Source organism: Calliopsis andreniformis, chromosome 12 (genome assembly GCF_051401765.1).
Source record: "Calliopsis andreniformis isolate RMS-2024a chromosome 12, iyCalAndr_principal, whole genome shotgun sequence".
NCBI lineage: Eukaryota > Metazoa > Arthropoda > Insecta > Hymenoptera > Andrenidae > Calliopsis > Calliopsis andreniformis.
Window position 1 is genome coordinate 13,397,057 of NC_135073.1, and position 22,833 is coordinate 13,419,889.

Below are 22,833 nucleotides of genomic sequence, written 5' to 3' on the forward strand. Positions count from 1 at the left end.
ACCTCAATATGAGAAAGTACACCAAGTGTTACGAGTAAAATGCCTATTCTTTTTTTAAATCATTAGAGCAAGGACACTAAAGTACCTTTTTCTTTGAAAATCTTTTATATGATTATTACTATAGGTAATTACCAGGCATTTTACCTCTATTTTGGATAAATTCTCGAATACCTGAACTGTCGAGTGTCAGAACTGGGTACTAAACAGTGTATACCTATTTTGAATAGTATGTAGCTCATCTATGAATTTCATAATCTTCGACTGTAGTTTGGCGGTAATGCGAATAACGGCGCAGAGAATAACTAGGTGATAACTGTGAAACTCAGCTGTTTAGTCGGCCACGATTTGGAATTTTTGATTGAAGTCAAAAATGGGTATCACTGGCTTACTGCCTTTTTTAGAAAAGTCTTCGAAGAAGACGAATATTGATCAATTTGCCGGTGGTACTGTTGCTATTGATTCTTATTGTTGGTTGCATAAAGGTGTTTTCTCCTGTGCTGATAAACTGTCAATGGGACAACCGACTGATGCGTAAGAAAGTCATTGTTTTAACCGAGATTGTTTGCTGAAACAATTTGTCATGGTATTGTCTGCATGTTTTAGGTACGTTAATTATTGTATGAAGTTTATACATATGCTGCTCAATCACAAAATCAAACCGATTCTTGTGTTCGATGGACGACATTTACCTGCTAAAGCACAGACTGAAGTTAAACGACACGAGTATGTATAATGAAATTTTATATTTGAAGTATTTAGGATCGTTTACGGTAATTACGTAACTGCAATATATGTTTCAGTAGCTATATGATAAATTCATTGCAGATGTAAACATTCGTAAAAACAAATTTTTAAAGAAACAATATTAAACAATTTTTTATAAAATATTAGTTTCGATCGTTAATTATTATTAACATTGTATCAAATGGAGTTTGTTATTTTACTTTATGAGAAAATAACTAATCTCATTGATTGATATTATTTTGAACACAATAATTGCTATAATATTCAATTATTTAACAGAAAATTTTGTACTTTCACTTTGAATGATTACCCACGCATTAAAACTTTTTTTAAAATTTTGTATTATATTTGTGTACTTAGAGCTAGACAAGCAAATCGTCGTAAAGCTATTGAGTTGATGAAAATGGGGCAGCACTCAGAGGGAAGAAATTTATTGAGGAGATCTATAGATGTTACACATGAAATGGCTCTACAATTAATTAAGCAGTGTCATAAAATGAATATTGATTGTATTGTAGCACCTTATGAAGCAGATGCACAATTGGCTTATCTTAATATAACAGGAATAGCAGATGTTGTTATTACTGAAGATAGTGACTTAACTTTATTTGGTTGTAAAAAGGTTCATGTTCTTTCATACATACTTCATTTAAATTTATTTTACAAAATTTACCAAATATATAGCTCTAAAGTCAAGTTCACATTGTAGGTTTTTTTTAAAATGGATATAAATGGTAATGGTCTTCTTGTTGATCAAGAAAGACTGCATCTTGCAATGGGTTTGCGTGCTGAACACTTCAGTATGGAGAATTTTCGTTATATGTGCATTTTATCAGGCTGTGATTATTTGCCATCTCTCCCTGGTATTGGATTAAGTAAAGCAAAAAAATTTATTATGATAAATACAGACTGTGATATACATAGGGTAAATATTCCTGAATGTGCAATTACTAATAGTCTCCTATAAGCAAACCTGTTATCTATATTCATTTTTCTAGGCTTTAACACGCTTGGGATCTTATTTAAACATGAAATCATTAGTTGTAACAAAGGAGTATAGGGATGCATTTATATTAGCAGTTATCACTTTTAAACACCAATTAGTATTTTGTCCCTTACAAAGAAAACAAGTTCGTTTAAATCCTCCTCTGCCTGATGTGACAGAGGAACAATTATATTATGCTGGTACTGAGACCAATCCAGATACTGCATTACAACTTGCTTTTGGAAACTGTGATCCCTTTACCATGCAATTGCTTCATGACTTTGATCCTGATAAACTAGAGGTAAATACTATTACAATGAATTCATTTAAAAAATGAAAAATACATTATTGTAAATGTTTAATACAATATTAAATCTTATTGTTTTGCGTGTCGTAGCAACGACATAATAAAGGTAATACGTGGGGACGAAAAGCAAATCATCCTCAACATACTAGCATTTGGTCAAAAGAATATAAATTAAGACATGATTGTCCACAAAAATCTCCTAAAAGTAAAAATTGTACACTATGGCCAAATACTGCTGGTAAAGAAATGGTTCTAAATACAAGTCGCCTAAAAAAAGTTATTGCTATAAAACAGGAGGACAATTCTGGTATAAATTTCGTCTTACATATAAATATGAGTGAACAAATTTTTTGAATGTATTTAGATATTTAATTATCCGTATTGTACTTATTACAGAGTGTGCAGAATTAAATCAAAAAGAAATTCTAGGGATGTATGAGTCTAAGGATTCAATGGACACGGAAAATAATTTGCAAATGGACATTTGTAGTCCCACTGAAGAGACAGTATCTCCGATTTTAATTAGGAGAACAAATCCATTTTCCCAAGAATCGTCTAACAGTAAAACTTCTCCAAGTCTCCTGTCCAAAGGCAGAAATCGAACAAGGGGAAGAAATATGATGCGTGTTAGACGAACAATTATAAACGAAGATACTGTTACAGAAAGCAAATTTTTTTCCACATCGACCAATGAAGAAAATACTGACACTTTGACAAATAACGATGCGTTGCGTTCAGCTAGCAACTCGAATACAAGTTTTCAAGAAAAAGAAAACATAGAAGTAGAAAAAACTGATAGAACAAACGACATTAGTCTTAAAAGATTAATGGTCACTGAGGAAATGGAAGTTGAATCGCATCCTATGGATGTCGATGAAGATTATAATGTATCACTTACATCAGATAAGTGCAATAATGTTAAAAGTTTAAATACTTTTTCGCATTGTGATTCGGGAAAATCGCATTTGAATGTTCAACAAAATGAACCAATGCTGAATGGAAATAGTATTAGATCACATAACTTAAATATCTCGTTGACGCCATCGGAACAAATTGATGTAGATCCTGATTTTTTAATTTACCAAGAAGATATAAGTATTGTGAACAGTACTTTATTTGATTGCTCCACTACGAAATTATCTCCACAAATACTAAATAAGAATAAGCAAAGCAAAAGTAAAAATTCTTCAAATTCTCGCACAGTAAGTCACAATTTTAAAAGGGATGTTATATTGGAAATATTTATATGTTGCTTAATTTAATCTTTAATTGAATAAATAGTCAAAAAATTTCACAATGTTCTTTTTTAGTCAACGAATAATAAAACGAGTACAACAAACGGTACACGTAAAAGCCAATCCTTAAGTTCATCGAGACAGCAAAGTTTGTTGAGCATGTATGGCTTTGAAAAGAAAAGTAAGTAAAAAAGTGTTGAAAGATATTTTACATTAATGTCCAGTAAAACTTTCAGATATTACAAAATAAGTTTCATTTTTTTTCTTACAGAACAAATTTGAAAATAATTTTATACATAGAAGATGTGTGTGCTGTGCTACAATTATCGTATAAAAAATTTGTTATAGTATAGAGGAAATTTTAAATTGACTATTTATGAAAATAATACATGAGTTGAACCATGTGGTGAAGAATAATTTAAGAGAATTAAACTTTATTGTAAAAAAAATACTCAAAACTAAATACTGAAGTATTATAATTAGTACAATTTTATATACATATATATACATTCATATCAGTGTAATTGTACCTACAAATGTAATAAAACTCCATTTTTTCTACTATACATTGTATATGTTTGAAAATGAAGATTGAAGTTTCAGCTGCTCTCATCTTTTTCTTCCCATGGCCTAGAAATTCGGACATTCTGCCAGTTGTCAATATCCAACTGTTGAATAATATTATGTTACTAAGTAATTATACACAAACTTCAATATATAATCAAGACAATATTATTTTCACATTTTGTTATATTTACAAAATTAATTTTAATATAATATGAGAAAGACTTCATGTTAATCATCTTAAATAAATTTTACTTACTTTTTTTATTTTTTCATATTCTTCTTCTAAAGTAGCAGGTTTATTCATTTTAATATCATCTGCCCCTATCTGATGTTTAATATCATCGTACGATTTAACTTTTCTGTATTTATATCTGAAATAATAAAACAGGGTTAATTCACCATTATCGATAAAATTAAAATATGTATCATTAAAATACATACCTCACCTCGGCAAATTCACGTACATAGAATGATCCTCCGACAACAAGTATCATAAACGGCACAAAGTGGCGAAATATTTTTGACTGAAAAAATGTATGCATATTACAGGTTATGTGTAAATTGATGCATACAAAATTTTTAACATCCAGTAGTATTCGTTATAGCCTCGTGTCTTATTCAGCGTAAAGAGTTAACAGAGTGTAAGACTCGTAAAAGTTTTGGTTTTTCAAAGACTGATACTGCCTTGCATTCATCGGATACAGAATGTTTCTAATTTTTTGTGACTATTTGAAGTCCGCCATCTTTGAGAATAAACCCTAAGCGCTATCTGAATAGGGTCAATGATAACTGCTTCAATTTAGTGTAAAATAAGATTACAGCGCAAAGAACGGTAGGAATTCAAGTTAGGTGTAATCAAAACATTTGAAAAACAAAATAGAAATATTCATATTTTTTTATGGAGATATGTATTAACAAAAACCTAAAAAGTGGAAAGGATTATGATAAATAATAGTAATCATGGTAAGTAATACATACTGTATATAGAATAGGATTATATGATAGATTATAACTATAATTTATCCGGTAAACATAATCTTATATGATTGCCACAATAACCAGTGGTCATCTACCAAGTATCCATTGAGCAGGCGGGTCCAGGGGTCCAGGGGTCCAGGGGTCCAGGGGTCCAGGGGTCCAGGGGTCCTCCAAGAAGAGGATCCACACCCCTCGAAGGGCCCATAGCGAGTGAGGCACTCGTGCTCCTGCAGGAGTATTTATACTCTCTCAAGGAGAACGACAAAAACAATCCCACAGACCAGACATCAAACATCAATATCTTATCGGTTAGAACTAGAATTCTAATCAACAGAACAATCCAATTCAATTCAATTTATTATTCAACTTCTTCCCTCGCTTCTCACTCGACAATATTCTAAGTCTTCTCTAGTTAAAAATGTAACATATAACAGACCGTTCGAATTGAAATCTCTACTACCAAACCGCCCCACTAGATGTCGCTAAGGTGTCCTAACCCAGGCACGGGGAGCAGTTGCTAGGCAACAAAGGTGACGCGTCGTGGCGGCGAAGTGACGATGCACGACGGTGACGGCGACGGCGACGGTGACGGCGGCAGCGACGCTGGTTCCCCCGAACTTGAATTAATACACGGCAGTCCAAGAATATCCTCCGCCTGCCTCGGGATAGCCAGAAGTCGATCGGCGTTACCACGGTGACCCGCGTCGCGGCTAGGTTCGCCCGTGGCCATCGCTCGACGCTGCTCGACGCTGCTCGACGCGCAAAACGCCTCGCCGCTCACTCGTTCGCCCGCTCTGCTCGCTCGCTCCGCGCCGTTCGCTCCCTGGCATTTCTTCCTCGCCTTCCGTTCCTTTTTCCCCCCTTTCGACCATTCTTCTCGCTCCTCCCGCCTCAATGGGCCAGGCCGTATGCACCGACGGCACATGTACTCGTTGATAGCGCGTCTAGTACAGATTAGAGGGAAAAACAGAACCGGTAAACCGGTTTCGCCGCGGCGAAGCGGTGACCTCCTCGCGGCCGAGAATGCTCTAAAACTGTGACACGCCGAAGTATTCTTTCGTCCGCGCTCGTCCGTGGCTCCTCGGCTCTGTGCGCGTCCCTTGGCTCGCGTCCCCGCCCACGTGGGGATCGGAAGGAAATCGGTGGCGTCGACAGGGACGAAGAGGAAGGCGAAGAGACGATGGACGAAGAGGAAATCGACGGCGTGAAGTCGCCCATCAAGAGGCTCGGCTCCACGCGGAAGCTGCTCGTCTTTAACAGTAAGTCGCACACTTGCGCGTATCTCTTTTCTTCTCGCTCGCGCCTAACTGATACACGGCTTTCTGTCCCGCTCGACGCGATGGGGAGAAAGCCAGCTTTTTGTAAGCACTCGTATACCGCGTGTCCATTGCTTGGCGAGCTTGCTTTCCGCGAGAGGAGACGGTTGGAATTGTGTACCTCTGAGCGAGGCTAAACCAAGCCCGTTTTTGCGGGATCTTGATGCTTACTTTTCATTTTGTTTGAGTAGGAGGAATTTTCTTCAGCTTGCGTTACAAGTGAAGGAAATTTAATGGTATTAACTGCTTTAAATATGTACCCACTGTGTTGAGAGATGGGTGATCGTTTTTGTTTTTCGACTCTCTCGAAAAATAGCTAAAAAGGACTTGGGTTAGAGTACAGAATCGAAGTATATCTGTGAAGTAGAGAATTATAATAGAATCTGGATCAATCGGATCTCAATTATTCATAGTCGTTTTTAGTTGAATATTGAATCTATTCTTCATATACTTTCGACTTATTTCCTGTAATGAGCTTGTAGCAACATATGTATAGGGGCAGGTCTGGGTTTAGTTAGACATATCATGAAAAGTGGATGTCAGAATTCTCTACCACTGTATATCTATGCTCTAACAATAAGTGACAACGAATGTGAAGCAATATTCTATATAATTAAGCCATGATTAACCTTTTTTTACTTTTAGGATTTAATATCGTATTGACTTCTTGATCCTCGGTCATTAACGACGAATTTACTTCTATTTCTCGATTATCTTGCTAGGTTAAATTCTCTAGTTAGATTGGTATCCTTGAGCAATTTGATTGTGTTTTTCCTGTCGTTGAACGTGAATGTCGTATCTGGTTTTATGCAGTTTCTTCACCTATGCTGGTCAAGTTTTCTGTATTCGTATACTCTGTAATTTTCGAAGCTATGATACTAACACTGCAGTAGAAGATCGATAGAAACTTAAATTATGCATTATTTGATAATAGTTTATTGCAAGCCATAAAATTAGCCAATAAGAAAATCTTTCAAATTTAATTTCAATATAATTCTAGATAAATTAGTGTCCATCGTGGATGCATATTATTTATTTTTTCGATATACGCCCACGAGGATTAGCACTTATAAGGAGGAAAGATTTGTGAGAGCCACTCAGGTTGATAGTTTTGTGTTTTGTTAGACTGTAGATTTAAGCAAGAGTACTTCATTGTAGGATTCACATTTGTTTGAAATAATTGTGAGATGTAGTGAACATAGCTGCGGGTTAAGTAACAAGAGGGATACTGTGCGTCGGTGATTTAGTTTTCAATGCGTGGAACGCTTTTTCGGGGGATCATGTGCTCGCTGGGATTGGAGGCATGTAGGAACAGTCTGACACGATGTGTATGGTCAGCAGATGTTAGAAAATCTTGTTATGTATAACGCGTAGCCGGCGACACAAGAGCACCAATGTTAGGTTTCCAAGAACGATGAGAACGTCGACGCTTTTGTTTTTCAGGATCGCTATTTTCTTCGATCTTACAGTTTCGACACTGTTACCCTGAAAATAATTGCATGCAATTCTGCTTCTGTACAGTGAATAGATTCTTGAAGCAACCTTGCAACACATAAAATGGAAATTAAAAAATAGAAGATTCATTTCGGAAATGAAAGTTCAGTACAATTTAGGATCTCGATTAATCGACTTTAAATCGTTCAGTAGTCTCATCGTTAATACTTGAAATAATTATGTTGAATAAAATATTGATTGAATTTTTATTCATCTCAATTTATTGTAATTTAGAAAACAGTAGCGGAATTTTAGTAACGATTTCATTAATGGCGTTTCGCGACATCTAATCGCTGTTATCTGCACTTTATACATATACCAGTGTGTGGTAATTAAGTAGACACAACTTCACCCCGAGTGGAATGTTCGCGCGCGTGAAGGTTACGCTAGGCATTCCTAGTTACTGGTACACTTGTGTGTCATGTATGTACATACTTGCACCAGTAACATGTCTGTTATGGATTGAAATGGCACTTCTCTCTTACTCAATCAGGCATGAAAATAATATGGAATATTATATCCTTGAAACATAGGTTTCTTCATTTTCCGTTTACTGATTTACTCTTCAACATACACAGGTATCTCAATTCTGAATTACAGACTGACGTTTATATTCTCATTTTTTGAGGGGAAAGTTTCATTTGATAGAATATTTTTTTTCTGATAAGTACAATGAAGCTGCAAGCTCAAATTCATTAAAAATGTAACGTCGAAATTCCTTTCAACCTAACAAAGTATTGTATTGTAATATTGTAATTAAAAGGGCATCGAGGAACTGGGATTATTCCGTTTCGCTTAAACTACGAACAATCGCGCAGCACCTATGGCATTCGATGGGAACAGATGAGGTGCTTGCACGTCTCCCAGTTGAAATGTTGGCGCGGCGCACTTGAAACTGCCTCGTCTGCATATTAAAATTGTGGGAAGCAACAGGGATCGGTTTCCGCGACATTCTCGCGAAAACTCTTCTACGCAAATACACATTTCAAAGAACTGAAATTCAGAAAACTGGAAAAATGCACTGCTTCAAAAATGTGTAAATCAGTAAAAAATAGTAAAAATATTTGACTGCTATTTTGCACTAAAACAAGACAAAATGTTTCAACTCATCCAAAGATGCAAGAAACATAATTTCACATTTTTCTGTAGTCGCTATCTTCCTCTATAGTTGGGGGCAGTATTAGGGTCCCCATGTGACCTCATCTTGCTAAGGCTTAAGAGATTATACAGGATCACCATAAATTATACAAAGTATCTAGTCAAGAGAATGAATTATAGACTACTAGTCTATCAAAAATAGCTACACTTCACAAAATGAAATTTTTCCTGGCTTATTAATGTAACCCACGAAAGTATCTATCCCCATAGGAAGTTCCCCAAGAAGCGTACATGGGCTATCCTTATTTCCGTGTACAAACTTTCGAGTCGATTTTCATTTTCTTTTAACACGCGTCGTTCCACCCCAATCCCCTCTCTCTCCCCTCGTCTCTCCCCCTGCGTGCACACACACACACGTGTCGAGCATTTTCAGGCACCGTGCGACGTGTGTCTGTATTCTTTCGATTCCCCCCGTGGCGCATGCGCACAGTTTCGTTGTTCCTCGCCGCGAGTTCTACACAGCGTGCGTGACTGGGTGACTGTGTTTCCTCCTCTATGCATTCTGGCCTTTTGTGTTGTATCCCTGCCCACGGTTGCAACATTGTCCGTTTTAATATCGATCTCCAGGCGACTGCGACAGTATGTGAAAAATAACGCACGCTCGTAACAGATAATATTAATAGATGCTATTTATTCGCGTTAATGCATTTCACCGAGCGACACGCATCGAAATAGGGTTTATTGAACAACACGCGATGCGGGTGATTCGATATGCATGGCTCATTTGATTCTTACCGCCGTGGCTGCAAACGCATCGACGATCTACCAATCGCGCGCCACAGCGACCGTCTAGGATTGGCTCTACGCGCTTCCGCTTGCGTACGATTGGTCGGGTCGTCGATGTGTTTGTGGCGACGAGGTTAGAGTCTGTTGAACCGAGCATCCTTGATCAAAAAGTTGTTATTTAGACCTCAAAGTCAGGGCCGCTTTACTGTGAGGTATCTTTGGTGTAAGCTGGGGTCACGTTCTTCGAATCTTATTCCTTATAAATGGCAAAAGGAAGAAAAAATGCGAATATTCTTCAAATATTTTATTGGTTTATTATTTCATTGAAAATTAAATATTATTTATTGAACAATAAGTTTCAGTAGGCACAAAAATCTTGAAACTTTGTTACCGCCAGAGATATGTGACTTACATCAGTATCATAACACTGGATATAATGTCAGACAGCTCAGAAGTATTTTTTTTTAAATGAGTATCAAGTCTGAAATTATCTTAACCTAAAATTGAACTTAAAATTGTTTGGCCCTGAAGCTTTTTATAAACTGGTATCGAGTCTAATATTATGAAACTTAGCAGTGCAATTTAGAACGTGCTAAAGCTGGAAAATATCTAAAGCTTTTTAAACTGTTTAGATTAAAGCAAAGATTAGGGTGGTAATAACTTCTATTCATATCGTAATAATTCTTACTATCGGAAAGATTGAAAAATTTTGATACAACAAAAAAGTGGTATATTATTTTTTAAATAAAGTAGACTTAATAAAGTCTGGCTCAGAACTTCAGATATGTCGTGTTACGTGAGACGAGAGTCGTCAACCTAATCGATCGTGTGCGTTCGAAAGCGACTATAATTCGGTGTTACGTGCTTACAGCTGCGCACGATTGGCAAAATTGTTCATACGTTTGTAGCGTAAAATTGACGATGTTTTTAATCGAATTACGTCACTCTGACGAGCACATACTGTAGAATAAAGCTACAGTGCTGATGCAATTTTTAGAATCGTATTTATTGGAGGAATGATTTCAAAATATAAACCTTTCAGAAAATTGATCAGTTCCACTTTTTGTAAAAATTTTAATTTTACGACCAAGGTGTGTGATCAAACATTTTGATTTAAATTAGAATTTATTTCTTGAAATGTGTCTTGTTACTTCGAGAATCAAAGGAACTTATTCTCCAAAGATTTCTTCCCACAGATTGTACCTTGAAAACGATAAAAGCAAAAAAGGAGCTGATGTTTCCTGTTTCCTCGCGACAGATGTTTTTAGGAACCGAACCTTTTTAGAGTCAAAGAGAGTGCCTATCCTACGCAGTCAAGTATACTTATACCTACCTTCTGGACGGCTATTTAAATATAAAAACTTGAATTTATATTTTACTTTTGGAATAAATATTCCCTGTTTTATTGGAAGAAAATTATTCGCGTCGAGTTAGTACAATATTTCTTTTTATTTGTCACCAACAGAAAATATGCATTTTTAATACTAATATTATCTGCATTTTTTCTATGCCACATTTTTATATCATCACGCATCAACTCGACGAATGTTTTCGATTCGATTTTCCCCATCTATAAATATCTCTGAACTTTCGTTCAAGCTTTAACAGTATGGGTTAACTCGTGTCGTATTATACGGGGTAATGTAATTTTCTGGTGCACACAAGAACCGAGCCATTCATTCTAGTTCAGCTCATTAGTAACCCTAGTTCTAAATAGCAGAGCATGAGCAAAGAACTACAAAGAAATGACTTGTCTCCCTTGCATCTGTATCATTGTCAAATTAATTAACTCGTAATGTGCGTCTCGTTGAGCCACAATTTTTGATCCAGACATAAGTCGTTAATAGAGATAAATCGTCAGAGAAAAGATCGAAGCACAAAACTCTCGTAATGATGATCGATCGCCGCAACAATACCATTCAGAACAATAGAAAGTTCCATGTATTTCGCAGCGAAAGAAAAAGAATTTATTTCACTCGCTACAAAAACGATATTCATCAATTTTTTTTCTGCAGAGGACCAAAAAAATATACTGAAAATTGTTAATTCTTATTTAAGAGATCAGAATATTTTTTAACCTAATATTCCGCGTGAAGTTGCACTCAGTAGTATTTCTGGTTTTGAGGAGCCCTTCTAAAATTTGCACTTAGGAAATTATTTTTTTTAATGGCGTTGCGAGTCTAGTGTATCAGCAAGTTTCGGATACGCGTAAGAAGGCCAAGTGGTATTATTGAATTTGCACGCTTATCTGAACGAAGGTCGGAACCCCCGAGCGATCTGCAGCTTTAAAATAGCGTTGCTACGTAATGATCACATGAATAGAGGGTTTAGTTTTAGAATAGTTACACACGTTGAATGATCGTCATCCATTATACTCAATCATTGATTCAGAAAATTTGCATTGATATAGTTGACATTAAAAAGTATTATACTATCGAAGTGATTAAGAAAATCGGGAAAAAATAATTTGAGGTTTGAGTGACCAGATTGAGAAGCAACACAATGGCCGATGTTTTTTCGCTGTGAGGTTAGCAACCTTAATAAAATGGCGTGTATTCCATTGAATCACTTGGCTGACCCTTCCAATTGCTAATTCACGAGGTCCAAGAACGTATTTTTTACAAGTGCTTTTATGAGGCTTCACGATTTAATGTACGCTTATGTCGAAGGGCAAGAGATCAGTATACGATGCAGAGTAATAATAAAATAGTGTTTTAAATTCTTTACTGAATAATGAAGTGTATTTCTTGGTTTAACTTACATTTGAAAATTTACGTGAGAATATTCTTGAAAATAGATTCATAAAATTAGAACTACTAATATGAACTTACTAGATTGCAAATGTATGGGGAAACTGATCTCAGAAATCGATCAAACAGAAATCCAATAGTCATAACTCTCAGATGAAATAACAGATGACGCCGTATGTTCTGCATTATTCATCCTTTGACATTTAAAAACGATGTGGTGATCATTAATTTGAAACGACACATGAGAGGAGAAAGAAAGTATCTCTTTATTAATAATTCTATCGTTTTATCAACTTTCACGAGTTAAAGTTACAATATACGTGAAACCATTAATTTTTTGTAACGTGATGGCTGGATAACCAGTGACATAACCTTCAAATTGATTTCGCGAACTGGTAATGTAATTCGATATACAGTGTGTATCTTTTTATCACATTTTAACGATCAATAACTACCGTATTTATCATTTTTTGGTACATAAGTTTTTTTGCTAGATTCATATAAATCTTGAAACATCGACGTAAAAATTGACAGTTAAGTGCGTATACAATAACCATAAAATATATCTATACCGAATGGGTTGCAAAGACTGCAAAAAAATTAACTAATTAGTTACCATCTCAGTAAATTAATCGATACGATCACCAGTAAGACAATCTTTAAATTGAATCCTGTGAAAAGCAATTTCTCTCGCAGAATTTCACTTAAATGCGATGCAACTTCGAAGTGCATTTTGAATAGAAATAAAATCTTAGCAGATACAACTTTTCTTTCAAAAGAGTGGTTATGCTTACGCAGAAGTTTTAACTAACTTCGAAGTACAGTAAGCAAAATAGCAGTAAAATTGTAACGAGGAAGTACCGTAAATACTCTACATAAAAATTGTCTATACATACTCGGCGCGACCGAAATTGGCCGAAATAACACATTCACAGTTCTACGACCCGTATGTGGGTCAGGATAATTTGGGCGATATTTTCAGTACGTTCTTGCTAAATTGTTTATTAAAAAGTATATACATATATACATTTTATTTACAACGATACGAGGCAGTGAGTGCAAAAGTGGACTAAGCTATATTTTTCCGAAATTGAGTTACTAGAACTATTTTACTACAAAAAACCCTATATTTTAGTATAGAGTTATATCAATTTTATATTAAGATTATAATATAACCCAGTATTAAAGGATTTATGAAGCTTGCTCATTTTTTTTCAGTCTAAAAACTTAATTTATTCTTTATTGTTCAATATTCATGGTCAAATGACTTGTTTAAAGCACCTTTTCTTATCTTTCCCCCCACTCAAGCTCTCAACTTCATTCTAGACGCGTTAACAAAGCAAACACAAATGGGACGCACGCGTCTCAGAAGCCACGAAAGGGTTAAAAGAATTTTTCTCACGACAAATGGTATTTATAAGAGGCCTGGCTTTGAGGGAGCTCCCTCAGGCTCAGGGCTCATCGCTTCTAGGGTCATCTCGCTCGTTAAGATGGTCATTCGGCGGCGTCGCGGTTGACCGACAAAGGGGGCGAACCGCTGGCCAAACAAAAACCGATTGAACCAGACGAACGCGTGGTGTCGCACGTGTATCGCGTTAAATAACGGCCGCGAAACGGCCAGTCGTGTGGTTCTCCACGTGGTGAGACGAGTCACAGAGGAGGCGGCGGGCACATAGGCCGCGGCGTGCATGTGCACGGTGGACACGCGCACTCCGTTTGATCCAGAGTCACAGTCACGGTCACGCTTCGAGGGTTGGACGAATCTGTGGGGCACGGTGGGGGAGCCGAGAGCACGAGAATACCATCTCGGCCAGAGAGCGACAAGGAGGGGAACAAAAGCCGCGGCGCGAGTACACTCATTGATTCCCCTACCACCTCCTCTGTCTTCCTCGCGCCGATTCGCCATCTTCCTCGCCACCACCTCGCCTCTCCCTCGCTCTTGACGTCTCCTTCCTGCCTGGATCCCTCGTTAACCCTCTCCCTTGGCCCTCTCCCTCCCTCCCGTGATACTAATGATTTGGCCTGTCGATCTGTCCCTCTCGTTCCCTCGCTCGCTCGCAGGATACGCTTTCCGCTCGACGCTCCCGCAACGGTATTATGCGATTCAGTTCATTTCGAAACAGTGCATCGGGAACGCGAATTTCTCCTGGCGCCAATCGGTTCTGTACGAGCCCCCTGCTCCCCTTTCCCCTTCGTTCGCGAAGGATATTCGACGCGGTTCTTGAAGAATCCTGTCGACTGGTTTCGCGGTGCCTGCGGATGTACTGTTTCGCGTGTGGAACCGCGCGTATTGTGAAAATTGTGATGGATGTGAAGGTTTGATAGAGCTGATTCTGTTTGCTTTTCAGAGACGTGGAATTACTGTTTTTGTATGTAATACGTACCAGGAGAAAAAGTGGAATTTTAGAGTGCGGGGAGAGGAAGAATGCATTTGTTGACTTTCGTTGTTTTGAGGAGTTCGAACATAACCTATAGGAGGTAGGCACGAATTTTTTGGACGATCCAGTACAAAAGATTTTTGTGTGCTGTTAGGGTTTTGTAGTTTTTGTAACTGTTTGGAAAGATTTGTGTTATTTATGTGAAGGTAGTTTTTAGAGGTTAGTGGTATTTTTTATTTGAAATTTGGGATTGAGTTTCTTGGGAGTTTTTCGTATTTTCGATTTATGTACGTATCAATTCGTGTATTCTCGGCCAGACTGGGTGAGTGCAAAGCGCACGCTTAAAGGTTGACCTCACACTGAATCTACAGGTGCCAATGGCGTGCATTGTGATGTATTAACTTTTTTGCGATGGATTTTGAGGGATTGAGTACGAAAATATGAGTCTGAGTAGTATTATGCAGGTTAAGCTAGAGGGCTTAACTTCTTTTCCTTTCTTTCTTGTTTTCTTCACTGTGTAATTGATGTGGCTTTCTGTGTATTGAGTGCCAATGCGTCGTATGAGAGGGGGAAACGATCCATCGGGAGATAACGCTGATAATATTCGTAAACAAAATATTTTTTATGTTAATCACGATGTAGAGTCAATAACATTATTATTAAATTATTAGGTTGTTATAGTATTAAAAAGTAAATTAGTTTCGATAGTTATAGTTGTTATTTTTACAATTTTTCAGTCAGTCTAGTATAGTTCTAATCTCTTTTATTTAATCATCAAATAACACTGATTTATATTACTGTCGTAATTATCGGTAGATTGCTATCTCCAAACCCAAGCCACCACCTTGCATTTCTATCCTACTTGCAGTGCCATCCTGTATATTCCAAACCAGAGTTGGAATTACTCTATTTATTTCAAATAAATACATTATTGAAAACCTGATAATAAACGTAGTTCTTGTCAAATTTTACGATCTTAGAGATAAGAACAGTGTAAATAGTAATCAGAAACGAGCTTAAGAAACTTCCCAAATTTCTAAAACGCCATCCAACACTCAATACGTGTACTACGATGAATATTTTTTTAAAACAAACATTACTCAAATAATACTAAAAGACGCTCTCCACTCTCTCAGTACGTTCTTTATCCCAGAAACCTACGAAAATTAACAAGAGTAATTTCTCTCAGCACCTCCTCAACTTGCTCATAATTTTTATTACAATCCACCATTCCAATAAAACGCCGCCCATCCCTGCCTGCAGCCCAAGCCCCTCAGAACCTCAACCAAACTTATTTTCCCCGAGAAAGCCCCATAATCCCGAAATGCATCGGTGTGTACGGTCAACCTCCGCGGCGCGGGGGGATCCGCGGCGTTCCGGAAGATGCAGGGGGTGACGAGAGTCTCTCTAGAGATAGAGCGAGAGAAAGAAAGCCAGGAGAGTGAGTGAGAGAAAGAGAGAGAGAGAAGAGAACCTGGCGAGCTGCGCCTCCTATGGGAATAAGCAAGAACACGGGAAAGGGGAACGGCGGGTTGGGAGAGAGAAAGAAAAAGAGAGAGTGCGCGCGAGAGAGTTGAGCGCAGAGGGAGAGAGAGAGAAAGAGGGGTGGGGGTTGGAGCGAACGCGAGAAGAGCAGAGTATGGAACCGAGACGTTGGGAATCAGGGAGAGACGGACAGAGAGTGAGAACGAAGTGACGGGGAGGGAGGGTCGCTGGAGAGAGAGAGAGAAAGAGAGAGAAAATCCGGTTGCCTGGCGACGAGCCATCTAGTTCGATCCCAGCCAGCCGACCAGCCACCCTCTGGTTGCAGGAGCAACGGGAGAAGGCGACCACCTCTGCCTTCGTTTCCTTCTCTCGTGTTTTCCTCTGCTTGACCGCGCCTTTGTTCCCCCCTCCTCCTCCTCCTCCCCATTCCTCGGCCCCCCCTGGCCCGTGGGCCCGATCTTCACCGACCCTTCGTTCACCAGCTTTCTCGGGCATCATGGGTGTTGTTTCGGTCGACTCGACGAAGGTGCGCATTTCAAGGCCGTCGTGAATCGGTCCAGTGACGTTCGCACGCGGTGAACCAGTCGGCGAGGACTCCGCGGGTTCGAGACAGTGCTTGATTTTCGGGAACGGGGATGAGTGGCTCTTAGGGAGAGACTGGAGGGGGGCGTCGAAGGGAAGAAAACCAGGAGGAAGCAGGAGGAAGCGGAACGGGACAGTCTGTACGCGTGTGCGTGAGAGAGAGGATGATAGAAGGGAGATGAATCCGAAATGAGAGTGATGGTTGGACAGGAGATAAGGAGCGCGATCGGAGATGAGGCTGCGACGACACGAGTGATTAACGAAGCCAGGATGGCAGCGGAGAGTTTTGACCTTCGGCGGTGCGCGAGGAGCCAATAACTCGAGGACCCTTGGGAGTGCATTTTCGAGATGCAACGTCGATCTGTTGAGTAGCTTCTGGGAGACTCGAGCTGCGAGACGATTCCAAGTCGCGGCGAACGTTGGTTCAATTGCCTCGACGATTGCACGGGGCAATAAATCGAACGATAATCCGCGGAGGAGGATCATCGATCAGGGGTTCAATCTGGAGTGCGCGGCTCTAGAGATATTTTCGAGAGGATCAAGGTGGAAGGCTCGTTTCGAAGGAGCTCGACTATAACGGATCTCGATTCTTCTCTTTTTTTCTTTTCTTTCGACGTGCTGCGTCTCCCTTGCTCGTCGCTGCCGCTCTCTTGCTAGTTACGAACGATCAACGTGAATCGAGACCCACGCACACCACGACATCATGTTCCAGTGCATTATTCAGCAAAGGAACGGATGGATCCATCCTTATACTCCCGACACCAAGGACGTTTTTCCAGGTACGGTTTCGATAGAAGCTAGAACATCCCTTTTCTCTTGCATCGCTGAACTGACCCTCGAAGGCAGTGTTTATCGCTACTTCAGCTCTTTATTAGAAGTTGAATCGAGGGTACGGTAGATGAAATCAGATCTGGGTGGTTTATTTGAAATATCACTCGAAATAACTTTATTTTATTTTATTTCTGAATTATTTCCAGGTCTGTGAACACTTTTGAAATATTATTTCACATAACATGAAATTTAGATTTCAAGCTATTATGAAATAAAATAACACGTTATTTGATATAATATTTCAGATTGTATCATTTCAAAAGCGCTCACGGGCCTGGTGGAGACAATACCACAATTTTTTTTGGTCCAATTCGAAGTAAAAAATAACGGTATAATTCACTAAGTAAATCGATATTTCTTATGGTTTTAAATAACAGTGTTGAAAATAACGATTCGAAATGTTTCAAATACAATTTACCCAAGTCTGAAATCAATTTTTAATAATTGTAGGTAGTACGCCATTCGATTGTAGCTATAAAAAAAATCGCCTCGCAAATATTTATCAATTTGTTCGCCATTTTAATTCCCCGTAGGGTTCATGCCATTAATATCGACTTCACATTTCTCATTCTTTTGTTTATTTTTGTATGCATTGCGTATTTTGCGATGTTTTAAAAGCATTTTTTCTGGGGGAAGGTCAGTACAGGTTTCTGTTGTACTTCATGCATTTCGCGTGCATTATACAATAATTCGAAACTCTAGATAGAAGGACACCGAATGTCACTGGGCAGAGCCTCGTACGAGTGTTGCGCGAATGGATAGAGTTTCTCTTCACGTTGCAGGAACGCGAGGAAAGCAGTCGGTGTTCGATGGTAAAAAGTCTTTGAGGGCACTAGTACAGCGTCGTAAAACGTGCAATATGAATCGCGAGTAAATACGAATTACGATCTGTTATTAATTTTTGTTTACGACTCTAAACTGAGTCTAAAATGTATACTATTCATTTTGAACTATATAGTATATGTTTTGAAGTATTAGACAGAATGATTAGATATTGAGTTAGGTTTAATTTAAAGATCTGGAGAAAGTGTTCAATAAATGACCATCTAGGTAGTTGTAAGAAGAGAATAAATTCAAACGTACGATAACAGTATAAAGAAGAAAATTCCTGAATTTATTTCGTTCTTCAATGTAACATAAATTAGTCCCAGGTCCTTGGGAACTGCTTTTATTATCTTTTTCATCTTTCTGCCACTTGGCAGTAGAATCTCAATTTTCGATTTTTGGTCTTTATCCCCTTTTACAAATTATCAGCTCAGACCATATTTTGCTATCACCATGTATGTTACAGAACACGTACTATAAGATACATGAACCATGAAATTTAATATTTTCAAGAATCTAACATTTCACAAACGTCACCAGGAAATTGCAAAATTCTTCCTAACATTGAAAAGGTAACGTGAAAGATCGTCTTTCTAGATTCCATTCGTTTGCCTAGTTTCTTTTATATGGTAATTCGTTCATCACGCTTCAACGTTTTATAGTCTCTCTGAAACGACCAGGGAAACGCGCTAAGGGCAGCGTTCGCATGATCTTCACACATCTTTCCATTCTGTCGTCTGCTCGCGTCTTTTCCAGAGTTGAATGCACCGTGAAAGGCAATCGCGATTCCATGGTGGCGTACCTTTTTCCGCCTCGATTATGTTCTCACATAAAGCACTGTGTGCTCTATTTCTAGTTAATTGCATAATATTTATACTGTAAATTTACTGTTTTAATTATGTGAAAAAGAGAATGGGTTGTTGTATCGCTGCGGTAACTTCAGTTTACAAACGGCTACAAAATATCCTGCAGTCTAACATAAATGTATTGCTATTAAAATTGTGTTTACAACGCATTTATAATTATAAAATAATGTACGACTATAATTAAACGCGTTTTCAAGCTCTGTGTACTTCAATTGATAATGCATTTATGTTGAAGCGTAGGATATGTTTTACATGATTGCATAGTGGAACCTCAACTATTGTACCAATCTATTTTTTATATATATATATACTGACACGACTTTTAAAAATTTGAAAATAGTTTCAAAATCCTTGCGTCACTAAAGTGTAGGATATTTTTTAACCGATTGCATAGTGGAACCTCAACTATTCTACCAATCTATTTTTCTTTAAATACTGACAAGATTTTTAAAAATTTCAGAATCTTCGCGTCATTAAAGTGTAGACTATTTTTTAATCAATTGCATAGTGGAACCTCAACTATTCCACCGATCTAATTTTCTTTAGATATTGAAAAGATTTTTAAAAATTTCGAGAAAGTTTTGAAATCCTTACGTCATGCAATGTGTTGATTGAAGTCCCGCTTCCGTGAGTGATAGTATGCATTGTATCAAAACAGGATTACGTGTTGTATATCGTTCGTTAGACGAATTCTGTCCTACCATATGGTGCACGAAGTACGGGTTAATTTCCGGTCGAGTCGGTTATGCGATCGTGTCGTATAGAAAATCGGGGGGTCTTGCATGGCTTCACCGACATCGTTTAGCACTTCACCGTCTTTTGCATTCGAAGCTTTCGTTTCACTGTTGAATAATATTCTATATTCTATAACTCTCTTCTATCCAGTAGCAATATTCTTGATCTAAAATAATATTAATTATCTACTTCTTGGTACGTGATCTGTTCATATGAATGTTTGATTAATTGACACGATCTGCAGACTGTAACAGTCTAATTACTATCTAATTTTATGATTCAATCTTGTCGTGAAAGTGGGATAATATAGAAACTATATAAAGAAAGTTGTTTTTCTGTAAAGCTTGTTTATATTAATTGTATACATAATGAGCTTTCATTCGTGATTCCTTTTAAAGCGTATTGTATGAATTTTAGATTTATTATCGATAGATAGAAAAGCTTTAGAATTTTCGGATTTTTTAATTTTATGAAGTTCCATTTATATTTCAATGGAGTCAGTGTTTTAAAGTAATTCAATATTTTAAAATTTTTCTGATCGAACAGCGACCTATATTGATTAAACAACTACGTTGCATAATTATTCAGGGATCATCGCACTGTGTATTAATCTTATAAGTCCATCGTGCGCACAGCTATTCACACATTCTACTATTAAATTGTGTAGATACGACGATGAGCTTGCTCGACGAGCATGCTCGCTAATGTACATACAGTGGCCTTTAACGCGTTGAAGTTTCTAGTTGGCCACGCACACGCGGGCCTCGACACAATTATGGTCTAGCTGGTGTGTATCAGAATTGAGATAACGAAAAGCAAACCGAGCCGACGACGCAATAACCATTTGACGCTTCCCTTCAATTCGTGCAGGAAGGAAGTTGATAGAGAAACATTGCGTTGCATATCAATTTGTGTGCGAGTCATGCGCGAAGATTCCCTCCTCCATCATCTTAATTGCATCTTTTCAAGCGTTCTTTATGGAACTATTGAGCGAGTAATAGATGGACGTGCGTTTGCATCGCCCATCGACGCGAGGAATGTCTGAAAGAATTTTCTAACAGGACAAAGAATTCGATAAAAATGAAATAGATTTTTAAAAAATTTGAAATTTTACGCGTTGGATTCATTTTACATAACAAAAAGTGGAAAAAATTAATTGTTCATTTCCGTTTACGTATTGTCCGGTCGCTCAGTGGACTCGAAAAAAAATTTAATTCAATAAAGCTTTCGACAGCAACGTTTACACGCATGACGTGTTCGCGAGCGGTTATTGCAAACGATAGCCTGATAATTGGCGGCTGACTCGGTGGTATGTCCACCTTCCTCCCGAATTTGCTGGAATTAAGCCCATATGTATTTTGCTGGCGCCTCGAATATCTATTCTAGAGCCATCTGGACTTCTGAAATTAAAATTTTAATGGAGATTTTACAATCAGTTGATCGTAAAAAATCAGTTCGTTGTTTTTAAATTGAATGTATTCTTTATCTTTTCTGTTTGAGTAATAGAGATTGCCCAACCCCTTTTTCAATAATAATATTAATAGTTAGTAATAAATTTCAACCTGAATTTAATAATTTCTCTCAAATAAATTCGTGAGTCATTATAAATGCAAGAGGTTCGCTTTGCATTTCGACAATGCTGTTGTTCATCATCAAGCTATTCATCAAAAGCATTCAGCATCGAAAGGGTTAACCTATATTTACTACTACTACATCAGATACCACCACGAAGTATCAAATTACACGATAATACTCGCAGACATCGTCTCTGTGTCTGCAAAAATTCTCGAGAATTCGAACACACCTGATCGAACAAATCAATACCTGTGCCACAGTATTTCCTCGTTGATTGCTCGTACTGGGACCGACCGACATTGATCGATCTCTAATCGTGAGGCGAATATAATTCCCTTTAATGTTTATTCAGTCGTCAATCAGTCGCCATTTCCAAATTAATTCCTCTAACATAATTTCCTTTACAGAGAATTTGAAACATGGACATCTAAACTCGAATTCTTTTACAAGTATCCAATATACTGTGTTATTTGTGTTCCAGGAGAAGTCCACTGAGAAACATTGCCCTCATTGCTTTCCAGGAGACTTCTCATGAGACACGAATAATACATTGGTCGACTTCAATTGAATCTGTATCGAATGCCGATAAAGGCAAAATAACCGATGTTATTTTCTGTATCTGAGAGCCAGATTAACCCAAGTCCATTATTATTATTTTTCAAGAGAGCCGAAAAACAAATGCAATTACCTATTTCTTAACATAGTATTTAAAATAGTTTATACTATTAAATTCCCTTCACTTATAATTAACGAAATGAACTCCTTCACTCTATTCTAATAAAATAAAGAAAAAAAAGCAACAAGATCCAGTAGAAAAACTTAATTTTGAAAAAAATGTCCTTGCGTCAGTCTGACTCTGAGTTACAGAATTAAAGCATCAGGACATTTAGCTCTAGATTGTTTACTGGGACATTTGTCATCAAGCCATTTAGGTATCGGGACATTTACCTCGCTGCTACCATTTGAAACATTCCCAGACAAGATCGACCATTCACCGAGAGGAGCCCACAGTGTCCTCTCCCAAAGTTCGCCTCACTGTCGCCTCGCTAACTCTGCGGCTCCAGATCGTCCCCGGTATCCCCCGTTTAAAGGCGAGCGCGCAAGTGCGCACGCACACTGGCACCGATCGCTAAGACGGATGCGTGTACGTGCAGAATGTTGCACGGCTGTGGGGGCCAGGGCACAGTAGGCGTACAGAGGAAGGCGCGTGCGTGTAGGTTCCGCTGGTAATTGTGGTTAATTTAACGGCTGGTCAAAGCGACGACTGGCTTGTCCTTACTGGTCAGTTCACGCGGC

At 38.0% G+C, this 22,833-nt stretch overlaps 3 protein-coding genes across 7 annotated transcripts in view; 2 read left to right on the top strand and 1 right to left on the bottom strand.

The window, feature by feature from the left end:
- The first annotated feature begins 238 nt into the window (after positions 1 to 238).
- Tos (Exonuclease tos) lies at positions 239 to 3,671 on the top strand. Its single transcript, XM_076388733.1, has 9 exons — positions 239 to 531; positions 604 to 723; positions 1,105 to 1,366; positions 1,454 to 1,669; positions 1,743 to 2,030; positions 2,127 to 2,343; positions 2,433 to 3,238; positions 3,347 to 3,452; positions 3,543 to 3,671. Exons 1-9 carry the CDS (start codon positions 371 to 373, stop codon positions 3,551 to 3,553), a joined length of 2,187 nt encoding a protein of 728 aa, XP_076244848.1. The 5' UTR covers positions 239 to 370; the 3' UTR covers positions 3,554 to 3,671.
- Positions 3,672 to 3,678: 7 nt separating this feature from the next.
- Positions 3,679 to 4,544, bottom strand: L(3)neo43 (cytochrome c oxidase assembly protein COX16 homolog l(3)neo43). Of its 2 annotated transcripts, none has more exons than XM_076388735.1 (3): positions 4,280 to 4,544; positions 4,095 to 4,197; positions 3,679 to 3,939 (listed from the first exon to the last, which is right to left on the bottom strand). In XM_076388735.1, exons 1-3 carry the CDS (start codon positions 4,378 to 4,380, stop codon positions 3,871 to 3,873), a joined length of 273 nt encoding a protein of 90 aa, XP_076244850.1. In that variant the 5' UTR covers positions 4,381 to 4,544; the 3' UTR covers positions 3,679 to 3,870. The 2 variants fall into 2 exon arrangements, with proteins under 2 accessions (XP_076244850.1, XP_076244849.1); XM_076388734.1 differs by having other exon boundaries at positions 4,095 to 4,209.
- A 1,315-nt stretch (positions 4,545 to 5,859) lies between these two features.
- Positions 5,860 to 22,833, top strand: part of LOC143185553 (SLIT-ROBO Rho GTPase-activating protein 1) — a 36,773-nt gene continuing 19,799 nt past the window's right edge. The window contains exons 1-2 of one of the 4 annotated variants that reach the window (XM_076388659.1): positions 14,038 to 14,738; positions 16,606 to 17,484. In XM_076388659.1, coding sequence (XP_076244774.1) covers positions 17,409 to 17,484 — 76 coding nt within the window. In that variant the 5' untranslated portion in view covers positions 14,038 to 14,738; positions 16,606 to 17,408. Of the gene's footprint in view, positions 6,076 to 14,037; positions 14,739 to 15,723; positions 17,485 to 22,833 lie in introns of those variants that run through there. The other 3 variants (XM_076388660.1, XM_076388658.1, XM_076388661.1) reach the window with 3 other exon arrangements.

What these genes read in the sequence shown, in the direction of transcription:
- Tos (XM_076388733.1), top strand. Translation starts at nt 371, where the DNA reads ATGGGTATCACTGGCTTACTGCCTTTTTTAGAAAAGTCTTCGAAGAAG. An exon ending in CTTTATTTGGTTGTAAAAAG is followed by an intron (nt 1,367 to 1,453) that starts GTTCATGTTCTT and finishes TTCACATTGTAG; the next exon opens with GTTTTTTTTAAAATGGATAT. An exon ending in AAAACAGGAGGACAATTCTG is followed by an intron (nt 2,344 to 2,432) that starts GTATAAATTTCG and finishes TACTTATTACAG; the next exon opens with AGTGTGCAGAATTAAATCAA.